Here is a 17,743-nt window from a genome sequence, read left to right as displayed (position 1 = left end):
GATTTGAATAAAACTGTTGCTAATCTTGAAGAGCGGGTACGGCGAAAAACGCCTTCTTCGCCCATTGTCGTAAGATGTCGCAAAATTCGTTAAAGAAACTCAAATGCAGACCCATTTTAAGAGTTTGAAATGAAATGCAGTGCTAACGCATTCTTCACAGATGCATTATGTTTGCGTGCAAGACGTCCCGTTGAGAAAATTTAAAAACGTTTTGTGAAGCAAGTATTCAATATATCCATTAAGCCAAAAGTGGAAAAGAATTCAACATAGTTGACAATAATTTTAAACGAAACTGTTCTGCATTTTCAGCAAACTTATGACGTTACAATGCCTTTAAATCTTTTTATGTAATTTTTCTTAAATATATGTTTTACATCAAAGTTGTTTTCTTTTTTTGGCTCACCCCCGGGGCGAGGAAACACTTAATTCTCGGCGTGAATTCCGATACCCTGTTGTTTCTAAACAGTGTAGAAATCGAAGAAATTTCTTAGCCACGCTGAGAACTGCATGAGTTATACAACAGTTTAATACTGTCGTTTGTTGGTGAAAACATTTTTCAGCAGACACAGTTTCTTCCCTTAAAACAATAACTGCAAGTTCTACATTCAGGTCACATGTAGAAACACATGCAAGCTAAAACATGTACTTCTGTGATAAGATCTACCGACTTTAATTTATAAAATAGCTTTGAAAAAAGCCGAAAGTTGCTTGTAATGCGCCAAAGAACTTTTTTTGAACAGAGATGGCGAAAAATATCTCATTCTTTGAACATCTATGACTCATCAAGGAGAATCTGAGCCATATTGGAGAATACATAATAATCTTTATCACATGTGCAACTCACAGTAATAAAACTCTATGAAACTGTACATAGTACAAAAGAAAACATATCAAATGACGGCTCTCTGTTCTTTTCTTTGTTTTATTTTCGAACTCGAACTTTTTGAAAATTCTGAAACCCACAAGTTGTCAACTGCTTTCCATCTAAACATTTACAAATTTGTCCTTTCCACGAATCAGTTCATGAACAAAAGGAACGTGAACACTTAATCGGAGAAATTTCACAAGGAGAAACTTAAGATATTTTCCAATTAACTGCAATTTTTTCTACAGGATTCTTTAAACAAAAGAACTTGATCTTTTTAGTGACGAATTTTGGTTTTGTTTTGGGTTGTTTTTTCTAATTTCAGGGATCGTATAAAAGTTAGAATTTGTAAGGAAACAATTTTACCCGAAGAACTTACGATATTTTGCAATTGACTCTATCTTAGATAGAAATCTGAAAAGAGCCATTAAGCTTTGTTGTGGATTTTTCTTTTGCTTTATTTATTCATTTATTAATGAATCTAATTTTTATTTATATTGCCTTTTATTCAGGGATCGAGTACAAGCTCATCCGGCGGAGAAAGTTCTTGCGACGAGGCCCGAATCCGCAAACCAAGACTTCGGACAGCCGAACCTAGGCTTCGGACCACAGCTTTAAACGAGAAACTCCGCGAAGATTGCCCGATCGGTGAGCCGGGTAGTTCCGACTACAACTCGAGCACGGGTGAAGAGTCGTGTGATACTGTGATTTACGTGGGTCCCGACGGGGCCATAAGTGACCGGGACCTCACAGACAACGAGGGCCCACCAACAAGGCTCTCAATTAGGAAATCAAGCGTTTCCAGTAGCACAAGGTCCCTGGTGCGGAAACTCGAAGCGATAGAGAACGAAGAAGCGGAGGATAAGGACGAAGACACTGTCTTGAAACGCGAAGTCGAAGGAAGCGAGGATAGCAGTAGCCTTTTCGGGGACGGAGGGAAGGAAGAACTATTTTCAGAGAGGGAGCAAGGAGAAGGGAGGGAATTTAGCGAAGAATACACAGAGGAATCGTCTTATGAAACCGAAATCGAAGTCATACCCGAACCCCAGGCATCAAGTCGCAAAAGACTTCTAGAAAACAAAGGAAGTTCTTCCAGCCTTTCAGAGACATCAAACAAAGAATCAATAAAAAGAAGTAAGACGCAAGAAAGCGACATTTACAGCAACCCTGTTGTGAAGGAAATAACAGCCGCAGCTCTTGACACCCTAATTATACCATCTGGATTGGGTCCCAACTTAGACATTGATGAAAGTATGAATTCTCGTAACAGCACTGTAGTTATTCCGGTGCAAAGCTTTCCAGGCGAGGAGGACAAGCTAAGAACGCGTGTTGTGAGTCCGGAGACCTCAAGCGAATCTTCGGACGGGGAGAGCATCGTCATGGCGAAAGCGCCATCGTTTTCCTTCCTAACTTGCGAAGCTGTGAACGAAATCCACTCAAAATCTCTGGAATCGCTCGATGCCGAACAGGATTTGTTCGACTATGAAATGTCTCGGCAGAAAGGCATCACACGTTATGATTTTAACACTGCAAATGTCTCCACAACTTCGTTCGATTTTGAACGAGATCACTGTGATGACGAAGTTTTGCATCATTTCGAGAATAAAGATAACCAAGAAGGTGGCGAGACAACTGCAGAGCTTATTGAAAACTGCCAACCTCACTCGCCGGTTTCGGACACGCCCGATCTGTGTTATGTCCTCGAGGAGACCCGAGAGGCAAGCTCCGACGATTTCTCGTACGACGACACCGAGCTTGAGTGGGGAAAACAACTCGCCGACGATGCGATCATAGCCGAGGCGTTTTGCGAAGAGGAAGAATCTGATATCGAGGTTGATCCACATTTGGAAAGAAATTTCACTGGAAATGAAAATGATGTTCTTTTCCCGGAGCTCGAAGAAAGCTTGCGGGATGTGAACGAAATATGCGCAGAGCCTGCGGCCGAGAAAGTCGTCCCACAAAAAATGACCCATCGGCCAAGTTCGGATGAAAGTTCGGCGGAGTCTGATACCGATGCAACTCGTAGTTACACGTTCGGAACGCCGATGAAAATGTTCTACCGCCTGGTTCCTTCACCCCAGTCGTCCTCCACTGAAGACGAACTAGAAGATATTCAAGTGTCGAAGTCTTTTAAAAGTAAAACCCTTTCTCCGATACCAGAATTTCCGTCGGTTGAGTCCAATCTGAATCAGGCGTCTACGAATTTTAGAAAAAAGCGAGCCAGTTGCAGTTATAGCATCGTCAGCGTTGAAATCGACGATGGAAATACAACCATTCATGTGGAAGGAGACAAAGAGAACATTCCTATGAAAGATATAACGAACACAAGTAACAAAGGAGACCTTCGTTCGCTTCTCCAAAAATTCGTCGCCGAGCAACTTAGAGAGTGCGAAGGGGAGAAATTCTCTTCGCGCTACGCTCACCCAGCCTCTCGGCATCCCGAGTATCGCCGACCGCGTACAAAGCCGAACCGACGTATCGTTCCACTGGCTTCGAGCGATACTTCGGGTAACGATATGCTTCTACCTCCTCTTGTTCCGCAGAAACGTACGTGCACAGAAACTGCGCGACTCATTTCCAGTCCCAAGTTGCGGTATAACGGCGAGAAAGAATATGACAGCGACAACGCACCTTATCGCGGCAAAGCAGAGGATGGGGACGAGTCGAGTGACAGTTCCATGACAGCAAAGACAGAGCCGTGGTGTACGCCGGGTCGAAGCGCCGCTAGATTACATTTTGATCCGGCAAACCCGAGACTTTCATCATTCTCCGTTGATAATGTGAAAACTAACGTTACATTTCTTGGAAGCGAGGACGAAAATAACAATTTTCTCAAAACCAGCGACCTCGAACGGCCTTGCGTTATAGAGAATTGCGACATGAAGAACGAGGATGTTTCAACTTGTTTTTCCACTGAGAGACTCTCCCGGAAAGATAGCGGCAGAGTTGAGCACTTTGTCAAGGCAGGGAACAGTCCAACTAGACGAAGCGACCGAACCTCTTTCAGCTCTGTCTCTAGTTTTGTAAAACTCACATATTGCGGCTCGGAGATTTCAGACGCGGAATTTGACAAACCCGATGAGCCGTCCACCAAAGACAATCAGTCTTCTAATATCTTACTTCCCAACCCTAGTAACACCATTTCTATTTCTGTTGAGCGACCGATCATACAGTGCATTCCTCTTCAGCCTGAGACACCCTACGCACCACAAGAAAAATTCATCGCACGTTTCCACGACCGCTGCGCGCCACCGCGTATCGTTTACCGATTATCTGGTGAGTTCGTAGCAACGATACCTGGCTACGATGCAACTGCGTTGCAAACGCAAAACGTAGACGGTACTCAGGTGGGAGCGAACCGTCAATACCGCTTATCTGGAGAATTTGTGGCTACGTTTACGACGTGTACAGAAACGCAAAACGCATCAACTCTAGCGCTGATTTCATCCACCACAGAGGAAGGTAATAATAGCACAAGAACCGAAAGCACAGACGTGGTCTGGGTAACTAATGAGCCCGTGGTATCTACTGGAGATCTGACAGCGGACGAAACGTCAGGGCCTTCAACACCTGTTGCATTAGGAAAAAGGAACGAAAAGACAAGGAGGTTCAAATTTTTCGGGTGAGAACCAATAACTTAAGTATTTAGGCTTTAGACAAGGCGTTAAGGCAAGTGTCATAAATAAGAGGTAAAACACAAGTGCGCGAAATCGTGCATGGCCAATTTTTGCTAGATTTTAGTTTTGAATCTGATTGGTTGGGAATTTGGAGCCAGTTTCAAAAAATAAACAAAAACAAACACCCGAAATGGAACATCACAAAGCGTAGCGGAACGACACCAAAACATTGCCGTAATTTTTTTCATTAATCAAAAATGTTCCGCGGTGTCCCGATCAACTCTCTCACCCCCAAGATCTAAATGGCAATACTCCACACTGTCCATACAGTTTGAGCTTAGTCATAGCTCTGAGAATTTGTTGTTTAATAAAATACTGTCTTTCTACTTGAAGAGGTGTTAAAAGTTTATGGACAAATTCCCTGTGGTCACGCTTGAAAATGAAAAGGTTGACAATGAAGCAACTCTCAACCTTTTTTTTTCATGAGCATTTAACAACTAAAAACTTTCGAAACCTTTAGATCATAATTATCACAAATCATTAATAAATTTCTAATTGTTGCCCCTTTTTACTTTCAGACGAGACCGTGGTAGCTACAGCAGCGGTCACGCTAGTGACAGTAGCATCGGAGATTCCCCAGGACCTCGCGGACGAAGTCGGTCGCTGAAAAGACTAAAGTCGTGTAAGTGTGAGGGTCTTAAAATTTTGAAAACATTTCGAGTTTGGGACTCAAAATTAAAGATATCATTGAAATTTTTTTCTCTAACACTGTCTATTTATTAGTTCCACTTCACCACAACTTTTTACATTTTAATCGAGCTTTGTTGAGGTGAGGCTAATTATTTCGTTCCCTTTTTTATTTCCCCTCAGTATCTTCTCGATCCGATGCAGCCAGCAGCAGTGGTTACGAGAGCATGCGAAATGATGCAAGTCACGCCTCAAGTGACAGTTGTAGTGAGAAAGGTCTGAGTCGCGGGAAAAGGAAAGGTGAAAACAAAGCCCTCGCTATATTCTCCAAGGTTGCTTGGTAATGGAATGAAATGAGAAATCTTGACATTTTCAAACATAGTCGGGAGCTCTCTCATTGTTTTCTGATAGGGATTTATTGCGGGATATCAGAATCCACTTGAGCACTCTCTCGGAATGACTGTCGTGAAACCAAATAAAACACTTTTCACATCACCAAATTAGGACAAAGCTGATTGTCACAAGAAGCCAATGAAAACTCAAGGCAAATATAGCCAACTTCCTAAACCGCGGAGGACGCGTGTGACCAAGTTGAGATTGGTTTTGGCGTCAATTTTCAGGACCTATCACGGGACATGGTTAAACAGAACCAATGGATTACTTTGGAATACTAAATTTAAAAAATTCTGTTGAGCTTGACCTGAAAAAGTTATTGAAAGGTTTAATTCCTTTAAGAAAATGCAGTGCAATCCTATACACTTGGGCAACTTTAATTGCTGACACGAACATCGCCATATTCCTTTAACTATTTAGGTAGAAGTCGTTCTGCCTCACCAGGATCCAGTACAAGAAAATATTCTCCCAGGCGCTGGTTTTCGAGGAAGTCTTTGGAGCCAGTTCAGATTAAGGTTTATGAAGTCGACGACATCGAAAAAGTTCAGCAAGCTATGGAACCAAACTTTCAGGTATAGATTATTTGTTTTCTCCGTATCTTACTGAGTTTGTTGGTCTCACTACTTTCCTCCATTCATTTCTTTTTATGATACTGTCATTATCAGTTCGCTCACTCGTTCGTGTCAACGTTCATTCGCTCGTTCGCTCTTGTCCGTTCGATCGTTTACTTGTGCGGTCGTCGTCGTTCGTTTGTTCGCCGTCTATCGGGTCTTCAGTTACTTATCTCTCTCTGAGCTTTATCTTATATATTTATTCTAAGATATTTCCTTTTATTTATCAGTGGCAAGATTCTGAACAGAGAAAAACCCGCATTGCATCACTGAGACAGAGGCAACGAAATTTAAAGGAAGAATTCTCGGCAGCCAAGAATCGATTGCTCGACGAAAACCAGAGATGGAGCTTTGGACGTAAGTGTTCACATGAAACAGGGGCTAACTTCTTCTCGCAACTTCAATACTAGGTCAAGTAAAAAAGTCATAAGAATTAAAAAATTGGTCATTTTAACGCTCTAGGAAATGCCGCGGATTATAAACTGAAACTGTCTTTGTTAGCTATGTCAATTGGCAACGAAAGTTCCTTAGCCCAGAATTTAGAATTAGTATGGATAGGGTAGTTTTCGACTGATTGACGGAAAACCATAACCAAAGTTTTCTCAAGGGTGAATCAGAACAAATATCAACAATATTATTAGCCAATAAGAACTCAAAGCAAAACCATGCATGTTGCTTGAAGCGCGGAAAAACGCGGGTGATTGAAGCACGGGAAAATGTGGGTGATTGAAGCGCGGGAAAATGCGGGTGATCGAAGCGCAGGAAAACTCGGGTGACCAAATTGCGCTTGATTTAAGTTTGCATCTGATTGGATGTAAAATTAACGCAATCGCTGCACGAATTAAAGTGAAATCAAAGCAATCCCAGATTACTTTAAAACACAACCAAAGTAAAGCACGCGCTTAAATTGGTCAATTCAGTATCCATCATTTGCCCATGGGTGTATGCTGCTGACGTGAGCAAATGCAAAGACTAGTGTCTACGCGCTTGTTTTTTCTGGTCAGATAAGATTTCAGAGTTAAATAAAAGGGAACTCGTTTGTTCCAATATATTAATGTTATGTTATAAAACAAATGGTAGACACCACAGTGTACACTATTGGGGTTATGGATGCACTTGGTAGGTTTGCTTGGCACTCGAGAAGCTACAGTTGCTCTCGGCGATCGCCTCGCACGTGACTCTTACGCTTCTTTCTTGCTTAGCAACCCAACGTGTGCATCCATAACTCAATAGTGTACGCTGTGGTGTTTACCATTTGTCAATTCAACTCTCGTTTGAAAGTCTCTCTATCCTTTATTTTAGCTATGATCTTTCAAGACAAACTGAATCATTTCATGTATTGTAACAAAGAAGAGAAGATCATTTCTGACTTAAGTTCAATAGTTCGTCTTTCGCTGGAGCTGCTTAAACTGAGCAGTTAGATTCGGAAAACTGTGACCTTAACATTCATGTTTTGTTGTCTTGCAGTGAAAGCCGAGAAAGAACTTAATTGGGAAGATCCACGTTTTATAGATGCGTTAGAAGTGGAAAATAATAACCTCCGGCGGCGAATTTCAGACTGCAAGTCAAGTATCATGATGGTAACATCATTTGACAAACGAACCACACAAGTGTGAAATCGATGACGTCATCAACGAATGTTATATTGTATAATGACGTAAGCGTGTGTTGTATGGTATGTTTTAACTGGATCCACGATCGTTTGGTCAGGAAAAAAATTTGGCCGGCGTATTTCCTATTCTCAGGGGAAACTAGTTTCATTTCTCGTATTTTAAGTTTCGATAGGATCACAGAAAAAGGATTTCAGTACAATGTCGTTATTTTGAAATAGATATCCTCATTATCAAAAAACTAAGTTATTTTAAATTTCTTTATAGGCCCTCAAACGGTATTTATACAGCTCAATCAGAAGTATATTTTTAACATTTCAGTGAAAGTAATGTTATTATTTTCCCTATAGAAAGAACGTTTATCGATAAGTTAATATAGTCAGAGAACTACGTTTGTTAAGTGTTTAGAGAACGTGAATCTCATACATCAATGATTTAAGACATTTAAAAGTCACGATCGACAGAATATAAAAGCCATTTTTGATACTGCTATGAAAAAAAAAAAAATTGGCTAAATCCCGCTGCGAGAGATTTGCTTGCAAACAGAAATATTTAAATTCTGTTTTTTTCGAAGCGGTGTTGAAGATAAAGGGCTTTCCTTGGGCAAGAAAAAAACGGTTTTTCTTATAGCCGCCATAATTTATCATTGTTGATTGTGCAGGCGTGCTTGATTACCTCCCTCAGCCACTCAGACGTGTATCAGCCGCAACTCGCTAAGTGAAAGTTCAACATACGACCAGTTCAACATACGACCAGTCTTCAATTTTTAAATGTTATTTAAAATATAGATGAAATTGACTTTCAGATTCCAGAAAGGAAAAGTAAGAGATACTTTTAAATGTGTGTGAACTCTCAAGAGATATAAGCAAGAGACTTTCGAAGTATACCATGGTTGAGAGTTTACGATTTCAAGAAATGTAAATTACTGTACTGTAAGAATGAACTCGAATGTGGTACGAAGTGTATGGTATTGGGTGAAATTAGGATCGTTGAAAATGACTCGTGATCGTATTGTAGAAAGATAATTTAATGATAGTAACTTCCTATTTGGGCTGCTCAGAACGATCTTTAAATGCAAAAGTGAAGTAATTTCGCCTTGCAAAGCTCTAGCCGGAAAGATTTGTTTGACTTTCCAACCTGTCAAATAAATGGGTCTAGTTACACAAATTTGTAATTTCTACCCATACACACCCTTCAGAGTTTATAAAAATATATTGTGTACATGTTTGGTATGTGAATAAAATTGAAGTTCAAAATAAAGGTAACTTGTTAATGTCTGAAACCGCCGTTGGACTTCACTGTTTGTGTTAATGATGTGCGACCATACTGGGACGCTCGGGATGATATCCGAAAAAATTAATGATAGTTACTTACATCTGCGCGACGTCTCCAGTTTCGCCGAGTTTGAGAATGATCCTGAAGAAATTAATCCTGGAATTGAACACTGAATATTCTCTGTTTCAGCAGCGAGCTGCGCGCTGTTAATTTGCATAGTTCAGCACGTGCAAAATATGAAAAGGTAAAGGCTCGTGCAAAACAAAAAAAAGGGCCTGTTTCACGAGATTATAGGGAACAGGCCAAGATGTCATCAGGCGGGGATGGTGTGGTAGGTTTAATTCAAAATAATTTAATTTTGCCCCTCTGTTGAAGACAAAATTGTATTAATCACGCCATCTCCACCTTAGCTGCACTGTCTAACAAATTAGAACCATTCCTTACTTAGCGGCACAATTTCTCTCCACTCCACCCTAGACGAGAATTTAACGTACACATGGACTTCAGAAGGACCTTTCTAATACTTCAAACGTTTATTCTCTTAATCTTTTTTCTTCGAGAAGTCAAAAGAAAACTACTTCCGATCAAAGAAACAATTTAAATCCTTCAATCAATAATCATGAATAAAAACAATTAAAAGTATAAAAATAATATTCGTATTAGTTCTGATAAATTCAGTTTAAAAAACGAGACTCTACCTTTGTTAGGTTAAATTCTAGATTTATTTCTAACATCTATATATTAGTCTCTTCTACTATATAATACGATTCCCGTTGCAATTTCGAAATTTAAAAAAATCGAATTTTAGAGATAAGCGTTGATTTTACCAGTCTTGAAACGCCATTTGTCATTTTGCCACTGAATTAATTTGTTACTTAAAGTTAAGTTTAAGTTGGGGACTTGTTAGTGATCATAAAGCAACGATAAGTTCAATAAAAAGAATTCCAGTTGAACAAAGACTCTTTATCTCTTGAATAGACAATCTTTTAACCAAAGACTAATTGAAGCATTAGACGAAGGCGAACAGAACTCACAAGTGCTACATAGTGATTTCTTCCGCTTAAATTTAAAAGAAGTCTTAGCATGTCAACTCGTATTGGAACTCCTAGTTGTCACTTAGATAGACGCGGAATCGATATTTAGTCGGCTTCCTCTTCGCCATCGCCTTCGTCGTCGTCGTATTCTCCTTCGTCCTCAGCCGTGGCGTCCTGGTACTGCTGATACTCAGAGACCAGGTCATTCATGTTGGACTCGGCCTGAAAATGGAGAGAGGAGGTTGATTAGGGAACCGTTAATCAAAGGAAATATTGAACTAATAATTTCCTATGGCTAGGACACGAAAAAAGAGGGGGTTAGAATGAACCAAAAGGAACGATTCAGGATTGGAATAGAAAATAGTAAAACAGATCATAAACGACAAAATTGGAATTATTTAGGTTAATTCTTCAAGATGAACAGAAAATGAAAGAAAAGAAAGAAAAGAAAGCCATTCGAAAAAGAAAGGGAAAAGAAAAAAAAAAGAAAAAGGAAAATATTTTGTGAGTGCCGTGACCAGGATTCGAACCTGGGTTATTGCGGCCACAACGCAATGTACTAACCACTATACGATCACGGCTACCACATCCCCTCACAGTCACTTCCGGTAGCAATTTTATTATTTAAATCAAATGTATTACGTGTGCACAATTCGCATCAGTGACAAAAACTTCCTAATGCTATTGATATGTTTAGAATTGTAATTTTCAAAAGTTAGATTATGCTAATTATGCTAAAACTGAAACAGAATTAGTTCCAAAACAATCCCCATGTAATTTCACTGGTCTGTAAACTTCACAAGCGCTTCAAATGTTATTAACCTCGTGGTATGTGGTGCTTGCTCGATCAATCACAGAATGAAACAAAAAAAACACTAATAAAATTCATGATTATTCTCGATATCTATCACCAGCGGCTCTCTGATCCAAGTTCCGCATGTAAAGGACTTTTTCTCTTTAATTTTATTTTTTTGAAATCATCCCCTCAGAAATCCTCTCACCTCAGTAAATTCCATCTCGTCCATCCCCTCCCCCGTGTACCAATGCAAGAAAGCTTTGCGCCTGAACATAGCTGTAAACTGTTCTCCTATTCGTTTGAACAGCTCTTGAATCGCAGTACTGTTGCCAATAAACGTGGAGGACATCTTGAGCCCGCGAGGAGGAATATCACAAACAGCGGTCTTCACGTTGTTCGGAATCCACTCAACAAAGTAGGAACTAAGGAAAAAAGATACCAAGGAGTTAAATATCTTTATATAAATATATTTATATAAATATCTTTTAAATATAAATATTCCACCAAATATTCCCAAGTTAGCGCAGATCAAAGGAAGATTAAGTTTTTCATTTTTTTGTCGTAGTTTATCTCGATGTTTCAGTCGCACAAAGTATTTGGAGGAATGCGGATCTTTTCAGGTAGCCCCTCCTCAAATAATTCGTCAAGTTTCCGTGGTTCTTCGGATCTTCGCCGGTACGCAAGGGGGGAAGAGATACACTCTACTTTGAGGGTAAGCTATCCTACCCCAGAGCTCATGTCGTTGATATTTGTACATCAACTACCGTCTTAGACAAGTGTTCACAAAAATCCGAGAGCAAATCCAGGAATAGAAAAGGTATTTCTTATTACGAATGGCGCTCCCTCACAAACCTGTTCTTGTTCTGGACGTTCAACATTTGTTCATCCACTTCTTTCATAGACATCTTGCCTCGGAAAACTGCCGCTACGGTAAGATAACGGCCATGCCTAGGATCACAGGCAGCCATCATGTTCTTATTGTCGAACATCTGCTGGGTCAGTTCTGGTACAGTAAGAGCACGGTACTGCTGTGAGCCGCGACTAGTCAGCGGTGCAAACCCTGGCATGAAGAAGTGAAGGCGGGGAAATGGGACCATGTTCACCGCCAGTTTCCTCAGATCAGCATTCAACTGGAAGTGGTACAAAATAAGAAATTTTTATATTTTGTATCGTAGATGATTCCTGGTAGACACTGGTAAATCTTTATTACTCCCCACCAACTGAGGATTAAGTCAAGGGAAGGGTACTCCCACAAAAGCCTTATAAAGGGAGTCTCAGCTAAAAGTGTTACAGTTTTGAAGGAATCTGGCGTCCCAGGAATAATGCCGACAAGTATCTTATGTAGCTCACTATTGCATGTGGCCGAGAGCCCATTGGGCTCCTGATGTGGCTTAAACTACCAAAGAAATCTCTGTTACTCAATGGTAGAAGATACAGTTTGGTCTCCCCTTCTCCTTGCTACAAACATTGGCGGTTCGAAAATAATAAAAAAAAAAAAAGAATAGGCAAAGCGAAAATATATTTTAAAATTGCGTAGATTATCTTGTTATATACCAATTCGAGCATTGCCGAATTCGAAAATTTCCATGTAGCTTCCAGTTACTTTTTTCTTTATCATAGTTTGAAACACAACAACACACTTCTCTGATGATTAACGCTAACCAACCTGTCCAGGAAACCGCAGACACGTTGTCACACCGCTCATTGTCGCTGACACCAGATGGTTCAAATCCCCGTATGTAGGATTGGACAGTCTAAGGGTTCGGAAGCAGATGTCATACAGAGCCTCGTTATCGATACAGTAGGTTTCATCAGTGTTTTCAACGAGTTGATGCACTGACAGCGTCGCGTTATACGGCTCCACGACTGTGTCAGAGACCTGAATAGGGAAAACAGTAAGAGACGAAATTAGGATGAAAAAGGATGAGACAATGAAACATAGTAGTACAATAGTGCAAGAACACAGGAAACCCAAGAGTGCGAAAAAAAAAAAAAGAACCATTAAGATTATTCAAGAGTATGAAATCACAGTAAAATTGCCGGGAACCCAAAGGCGTGAAATCAAAGAATTCCCGCTAATGCTGTGGCCAGGATTCTCATAACCAAATGGGTAAAGATAAGATAACACCGGGTGTATCCCTCTATCTCGCGTCTTTAAACTATGTGCATGCAGGTTCGTTAAACTGTGTGCATGCAGGCTAGTTCGTGATAGGCGTGAGAAATCTATGATAGATTGACAGCTTAGTCCGATACGTTCAAGATATTTCTGGTCATAGATTAGGAATCGCATTCACCTTTGTTGCTAGAATTCTTCAGCTGCATCAATAAAATTTGGTTAACTTGAAAGCGGATTATGGCGATGGAAAGAACTACAAACAGAGAGGTTACTTGAACGTTCGTATCCAAATCGATATCTTGATCATGATAATCAAGTCGTTCGTCAAATTCATCTGTAAAAGGTTAATTTAAGGGGGTCAATGGAATGTCACCCTGTGACTTTTAATATTGACCGGTAGTTACACTTTCGTTTCTCATTACATTATCGGTTGCAGGTAGCGTTATCACGATCTTGCGCAATATAAAGACAAGTGCTTAATAAATTCCCATGATCATCGAGCACAAACAAGTGCGGATGCCCGGATATTTAAGCATTTAGCTTTCATGCACGTTTGCTTCTGTTCCAGGTTCTCATTCATTGGAAACGGGTGAAAAAAAGCGAGTATGCAGAAAAAAATAATTGACAGCGCGAAGAAAAATGCAAACCATAGCTGTAACACTGCCGTTTGCCTGACAACTGCAACCATCACGTCCGCTTACTTGCCATTTTGCCTTACCCGCTCGCTCAGCGCTTGCCATAGGCCGGCTTGGCGCCTTTCGCCTGGCGTAGGAAGCTCAGCTTTTCCTTCAAAATGGCCAAACAATATTACACTACGCCTACCTTCGGCGAGGGAACCACACTGAATGAGTTCATGATCCTGTCCGGATATTCCTCGCGTATCTTGGATATAAGCAATGTACCCATGCCGGACCCAGTACCACCTCCTAGGGAATGAGTCAACTGAAAGCCCTGAACGCAGTCACAATTTTCAGTCTCCTTGCGGACCACGTCCAAAACTGAGTCCACTAACTCGGCCCCCTCTGTATAATGACCCTTGGCCCAATTGTTTCCCGCGCCACTTTGACCTACGGAAAAATGGGAACAAGTTTCAAGTGACCCTTACATGATTAAAAAAAAAAACACACACACGCACACAATGAGAGTAACAAAAACAGCAACGACAGCAAAATCAAAACAAAATAGGAAACAAAAACTCTAAAAACCTTCATTTTCTCCCCGAGTATTTGCGGCCTTCTTTTTTTTTTTAACTCCTTATCCCTCTTTTATTAAAATTTTCATGGACGATTATTTTTCATTAGGAAGATAATTGGGAAAAATGGAAAGATGGACTCCAACCAAACAAATTTCGTTTATTTCGTCTACAGCAACAAATCTAAATCTCGATGAAAGAGAAAATTCTCAAAACTAATCTCGAACGAGTAGTATTACGACGGTTTCGCGAATTTACATATTGTCACACGGACGAACACCATTACTACGAAATATAAGAACCATCATATTTTTCATCTCTTGCGGTGAGACAACGAATTTTTCTCAGTTCTCATTAAAACTTCAGCGATTTCAACTATTCATGTATGAAGAAAGAAAATACGATACATGTGATGGCTTGTAAATAGTTTGAATAAATAATAAGGCCCTACAGACGGTGAAACAATTTTAATAGAAAACAAAATCCCCACCGAAAACAAAATTGTCAGGTCGGAAGAGCTGTCCATATACTCCAGACCGTACAGAATCCATTGTGCCGGGCTCCAAGTCAACAAGAACCGCTCGAGGGACATACTTTCCTCCTGTAAAGTGAATACGTTTTGATATAAGACCGACACCTGCTATGTTAATGTAGAATGCTTGGAGTAATTGACAAAAAAACAGGATATGATTAAGAACCGACCAGTAATATTTCGATGAAATTTTTAATGTTCGCCAAATAAGTTCATTTGGGAATGTTATGGCTTTAAAAAGAGATTTCTGTAAAAACAAATACAGCCGTAATTTCTAAATTTTTAAATCTAAAGGGAACAACAGTTGACCTTTAAGAGTCTCTTCACATCCAAAAAAAAAAAAAATTCAGAATGTCTTCTTTCTTTGTTTCGAAGATTTCGCGTAAATCGCGTAATGTGAAAAGAGAAATCCACCGAGAAAACAGTCTGGGAAATATATCTCTGCTATGTACACCTTCAAGGCGCAAAAAGGTGGAAAATGATTCATGAAAAGTAAATGAATTTCCGGCGTTTAAAATTTCAAAAAGCATGCTTTTCTTTTCAGGGGTAATTTATATAAAATGTGACTATGAATAAATAATTGAAAGTGATTGAAAGCTGAGATAATGGAAATCCTATGGAAACATTAGCAAACTATTCTATGAGAGCATAAAATCAGATTTTTACCCAAAACCTATATTGGACAGATTAGAAATGGTCTAGACTTTGTAAGCCTTCAAAAGTCGCATAAAATTCTGTTGTCATAGCTAAGATTTATTTCAGTACGGTGGGGTTTAACGAAAGGAATTTTACATTATCTTTACTTCAATTTATATAAGAGATTTTGAATTTTTTATGTTTTTTAATTGGTACGTTTTTACCTGTGGCCTCGTTATAGTAAACGTCTATCTTGTCGAGTTGTGTTTGCGAGTCTCCGCTGTAAGAGCCAGTTGGATCGACGCCGTGTTCCTCGGAAATTACTTCCCAAAACTGAAAATAAACGACGCGAGTTATTTACACTAATGGTGTAATACGAGAATAGCAAGATTAAAGATGGTTTGTTTAATTTCAAAGGGAAACATTTCGCTTTCAAACCCTCAGCAAGAATGTCAATTTCAGCTGAAGGAAAACAAAACGTGTAAGTTTTGATAATGCTTTTTCTTTTGTTAATCGTACTCAAATCTAAAGCGCCAGATTAAATGCAAAATAATACATTTGCTCCCAAGATAATGAAAGCTTCGTCTGAGTGTCACAACACAACTATTATTAAAACATGTACGCAAAATCTTCAAGTTTAGTATTGTTTGCTTTCTTCAGCTTTGAAACTCATCTCAATCGAGGGTGAAAGTAAACAGGTTAGAAATTACGTACTTAGCAAAAAAAAAAAACCCAAAACTAGAAGTAGAATTGAATTTAAGAATGATGAGAAATATCGCGAAAGATCGACTGTATGATAACGATATTTTTTATTGATTAATCATTTTCTCGAGGAAAATTTTGGGTGTGGTTAAAAATGAAATAAACATAAGGGAATAATTCTTGTTCCATACGGTAAAATATAGTAGCGAGATAAACAATCAATAAAGAAGCAACTGCAAAAGAATTAAAACAAATACGATCCAAGTTGAACTGCAACTTGGATCGTACTTGAAAATTTATGTCCGCAGCGAAACATATCAGAGAACGACCAATTACTTTTGGTGGTGAAAATTACATATGATGTCAGTTTCTGAACAAAATTTCATGGGCTTACTGTCGAACAAAAAATTTTAGTTTCGACGAGATTTTATACACGAATTGTTCTTGTAATACGTAGAACAAACTTGGAAACGGCATTTACAAACAACAGCGCGAGTTTAACTTTGAAATCAATCAGGAAATGGATACTGGGTTTCAAACACAAAATTCTCATCAACCGATCAAATGGATTTCGGGACTAGAAGAAAAATATGTATTTTTCAAGAAATTTTACCTTCGCGCCAATCTGATTTCCGCACTGGCCAGCCTGGAGGTGCACAATTTCTCGCATGTTAAAGCCCTTTCAAATGTGTCTATCTCGGCACGTTCTTTTACTCGATAAACGTCTGACTCCTAGAGTGGGAGGTGGTCGATGAAATACAGTATATCTTACATGAAGGATGTACATCCAGGTGCATGCTGTTATGACGCAAGGGAGTACCTTAACCATTCAACCGCCATGAGTGACCAAGACAGAATTTCTCCTTACAATATCTAAATCTAAGGGCCTGATTACATGAGCCGGGCTGGCCCGGTTAGCCGGGCTGATTTCTTTTGTTTTCACGCTTTCGCGAACACCAAAACAAAAGAAATCAGCCCGGCTAACCGGGCCAGCCCGGCTCATGTAATCAGGCCCTAAATCTAAATATCGTTATGTCGGCAAAATCGTTTAGGACATCACGCCAACTCTAAGTGAAGCTATACTAAATATACAACACTATTAAAAACGAATGAAAATTATCAAAAACTATTTAAAACTACCGATAAATAAATTTAAGTTAGTTTGCTTTTAAAAATACGGAGGGATTGACTGGAAACAGTTTCTTTTGGGAGTTTGTTCCATTCAGTTATTGTCCTGGGGAAAAAGGAAAATCTAAAAATATCTTTATGTCCTTTCGGTACAATAAATTTAAAATCATGGCTTCCTCGGGTTCTCTTTTCTTTGTTTGTTATCAAATAATCCCCCCAATCCCCATCTAGGAGGCCGTGGCACATCTTGTACATAGTAGAGAGCCTTGCATGTGTTCTCATTGTTTCAAGTGTGTCCCACTGTAAGTCTTGCAGCATTTCCGTCACGCTCGTTGTTCGATCGTAATTTCCAGTGACAAAGCGGGCTGCTTTCCGCTGTACCCTTTCTAGAGCGACTCTATCTTTCTGGTAATGTGGGTCCCATGCGCTACAGGCATACTGGAGTTTTGGCCTCACAAGTGTCATATACACGGTTTCTTTCACTGACTTTGAACAATTCCACAGGTTTCGCTTGATAAGTCCCAGGACCTTATTTGCTCTAGATGTGAT

The 17,743-nt window shown here is 39.7% G+C and overlaps 2 protein-coding genes and 1 non-coding gene across 10 annotated transcripts in view; 1 reads left to right on the top strand and 2 right to left on the bottom strand.

The window, feature by feature from the left end:
- The window catches only part of LOC111332360 (uncharacterized), a 51,157-nt gene extending 42,114 nt beyond the window's left edge, over positions 1–9,043 (top strand). For all 8 annotated transcript variants that reach the window (XM_088744241.1, XM_088744242.1, XM_088744245.1 and 5 more), the window contains 6 exons: positions 1,378–4,487; positions 5,061–5,164; positions 5,353–5,469; positions 5,983–6,134; positions 6,404–6,530; positions 7,641–9,043. In XM_088744241.1, the coding sequence (XP_088600367.1) occupies positions 1,378–4,487; positions 5,061–5,164; positions 5,353–5,469; positions 5,983–6,134; positions 6,404–6,530; positions 7,641–7,789 (3,759 nt within the window). In that variant the 3' untranslated portion in view covers positions 7,790–9,043. The remainder of the gene's footprint in view (positions 1–1,377; positions 4,488–5,060; positions 5,165–5,352; positions 5,470–5,982; positions 6,135–6,403; positions 6,531–7,640) is intronic.
- A 529-nt stretch (positions 9,044–9,572) lies between these two features.
- LOC111332359 (tubulin beta chain) lies at positions 9,573–16,838 on the bottom strand. The gene is made up of 8 exons (XM_022937674.2): positions 16,680–16,838; positions 15,589–15,697; positions 14,687–14,797; positions 13,827–14,071; positions 12,555–12,767; positions 11,741–12,018; positions 11,094–11,310; positions 9,573–10,314 (listed from the first exon to the last, which is right to left on the bottom strand). The coding sequence occupies exons 1-8, from the start codon at positions 16,734–16,736 to the stop codon at positions 10,198–10,200; spliced, it is 1,347 nt and encodes a 448-aa protein (XP_022793409.1). The 5' UTR covers positions 16,737–16,838; the 3' UTR covers positions 9,573–10,197.
- On the bottom strand, positions 10,602–10,673 carry Trnah-gug (transfer RNA histidin (anticodon GUG)). Its single transcript has one exon. It is a non-coding gene; the product is annotated as a tRNA-His (tRNA).
- Positions 16,839–17,743: the final 905 nt, after the last annotated feature.

The sequence above is a fragment of the Stylophora pistillata genome, chromosome 14 (genome assembly GCF_964205215.1).
Source record: "Stylophora pistillata chromosome 14, jaStyPist1.2, whole genome shotgun sequence".
NCBI classification, from domain to species: domain Eukaryota; kingdom Metazoa; phylum Cnidaria; class Anthozoa; order Scleractinia; family Pocilloporidae; genus Stylophora; species Stylophora pistillata.
The sequence above is the reverse complement of the archived record's forward strand: the minus strand, read 5'-3'. Positions and strand labels throughout refer to the sequence as shown.

What these genes read in the sequence shown, in the direction of transcription:
- LOC111332359 (XM_022937674.2), bottom strand. Translation starts at nt 16,736, where the DNA reads ATGCGAGAAATTGTGCACCTCCAGGCTGGCCAGTGCGGAAATCAGATT. An exon ending in GTGTGGTTCCCTCGCCGAAG is followed by an intron (nt 12,768 to 13,826) that starts GTAGGCGTAGTG and finishes TTCCCTATTCAG; the next exon opens with GTCTCTGACACAGTCGTGGA. An exon ending in AACGTCCAGAACAAGAACAG is followed by an intron (nt 11,311 to 11,740) that starts GTTTGTGAGGGA and finishes TTTTTTCCTTAG; the next exon opens with TTCCTACTTTGTTGAGTGGA.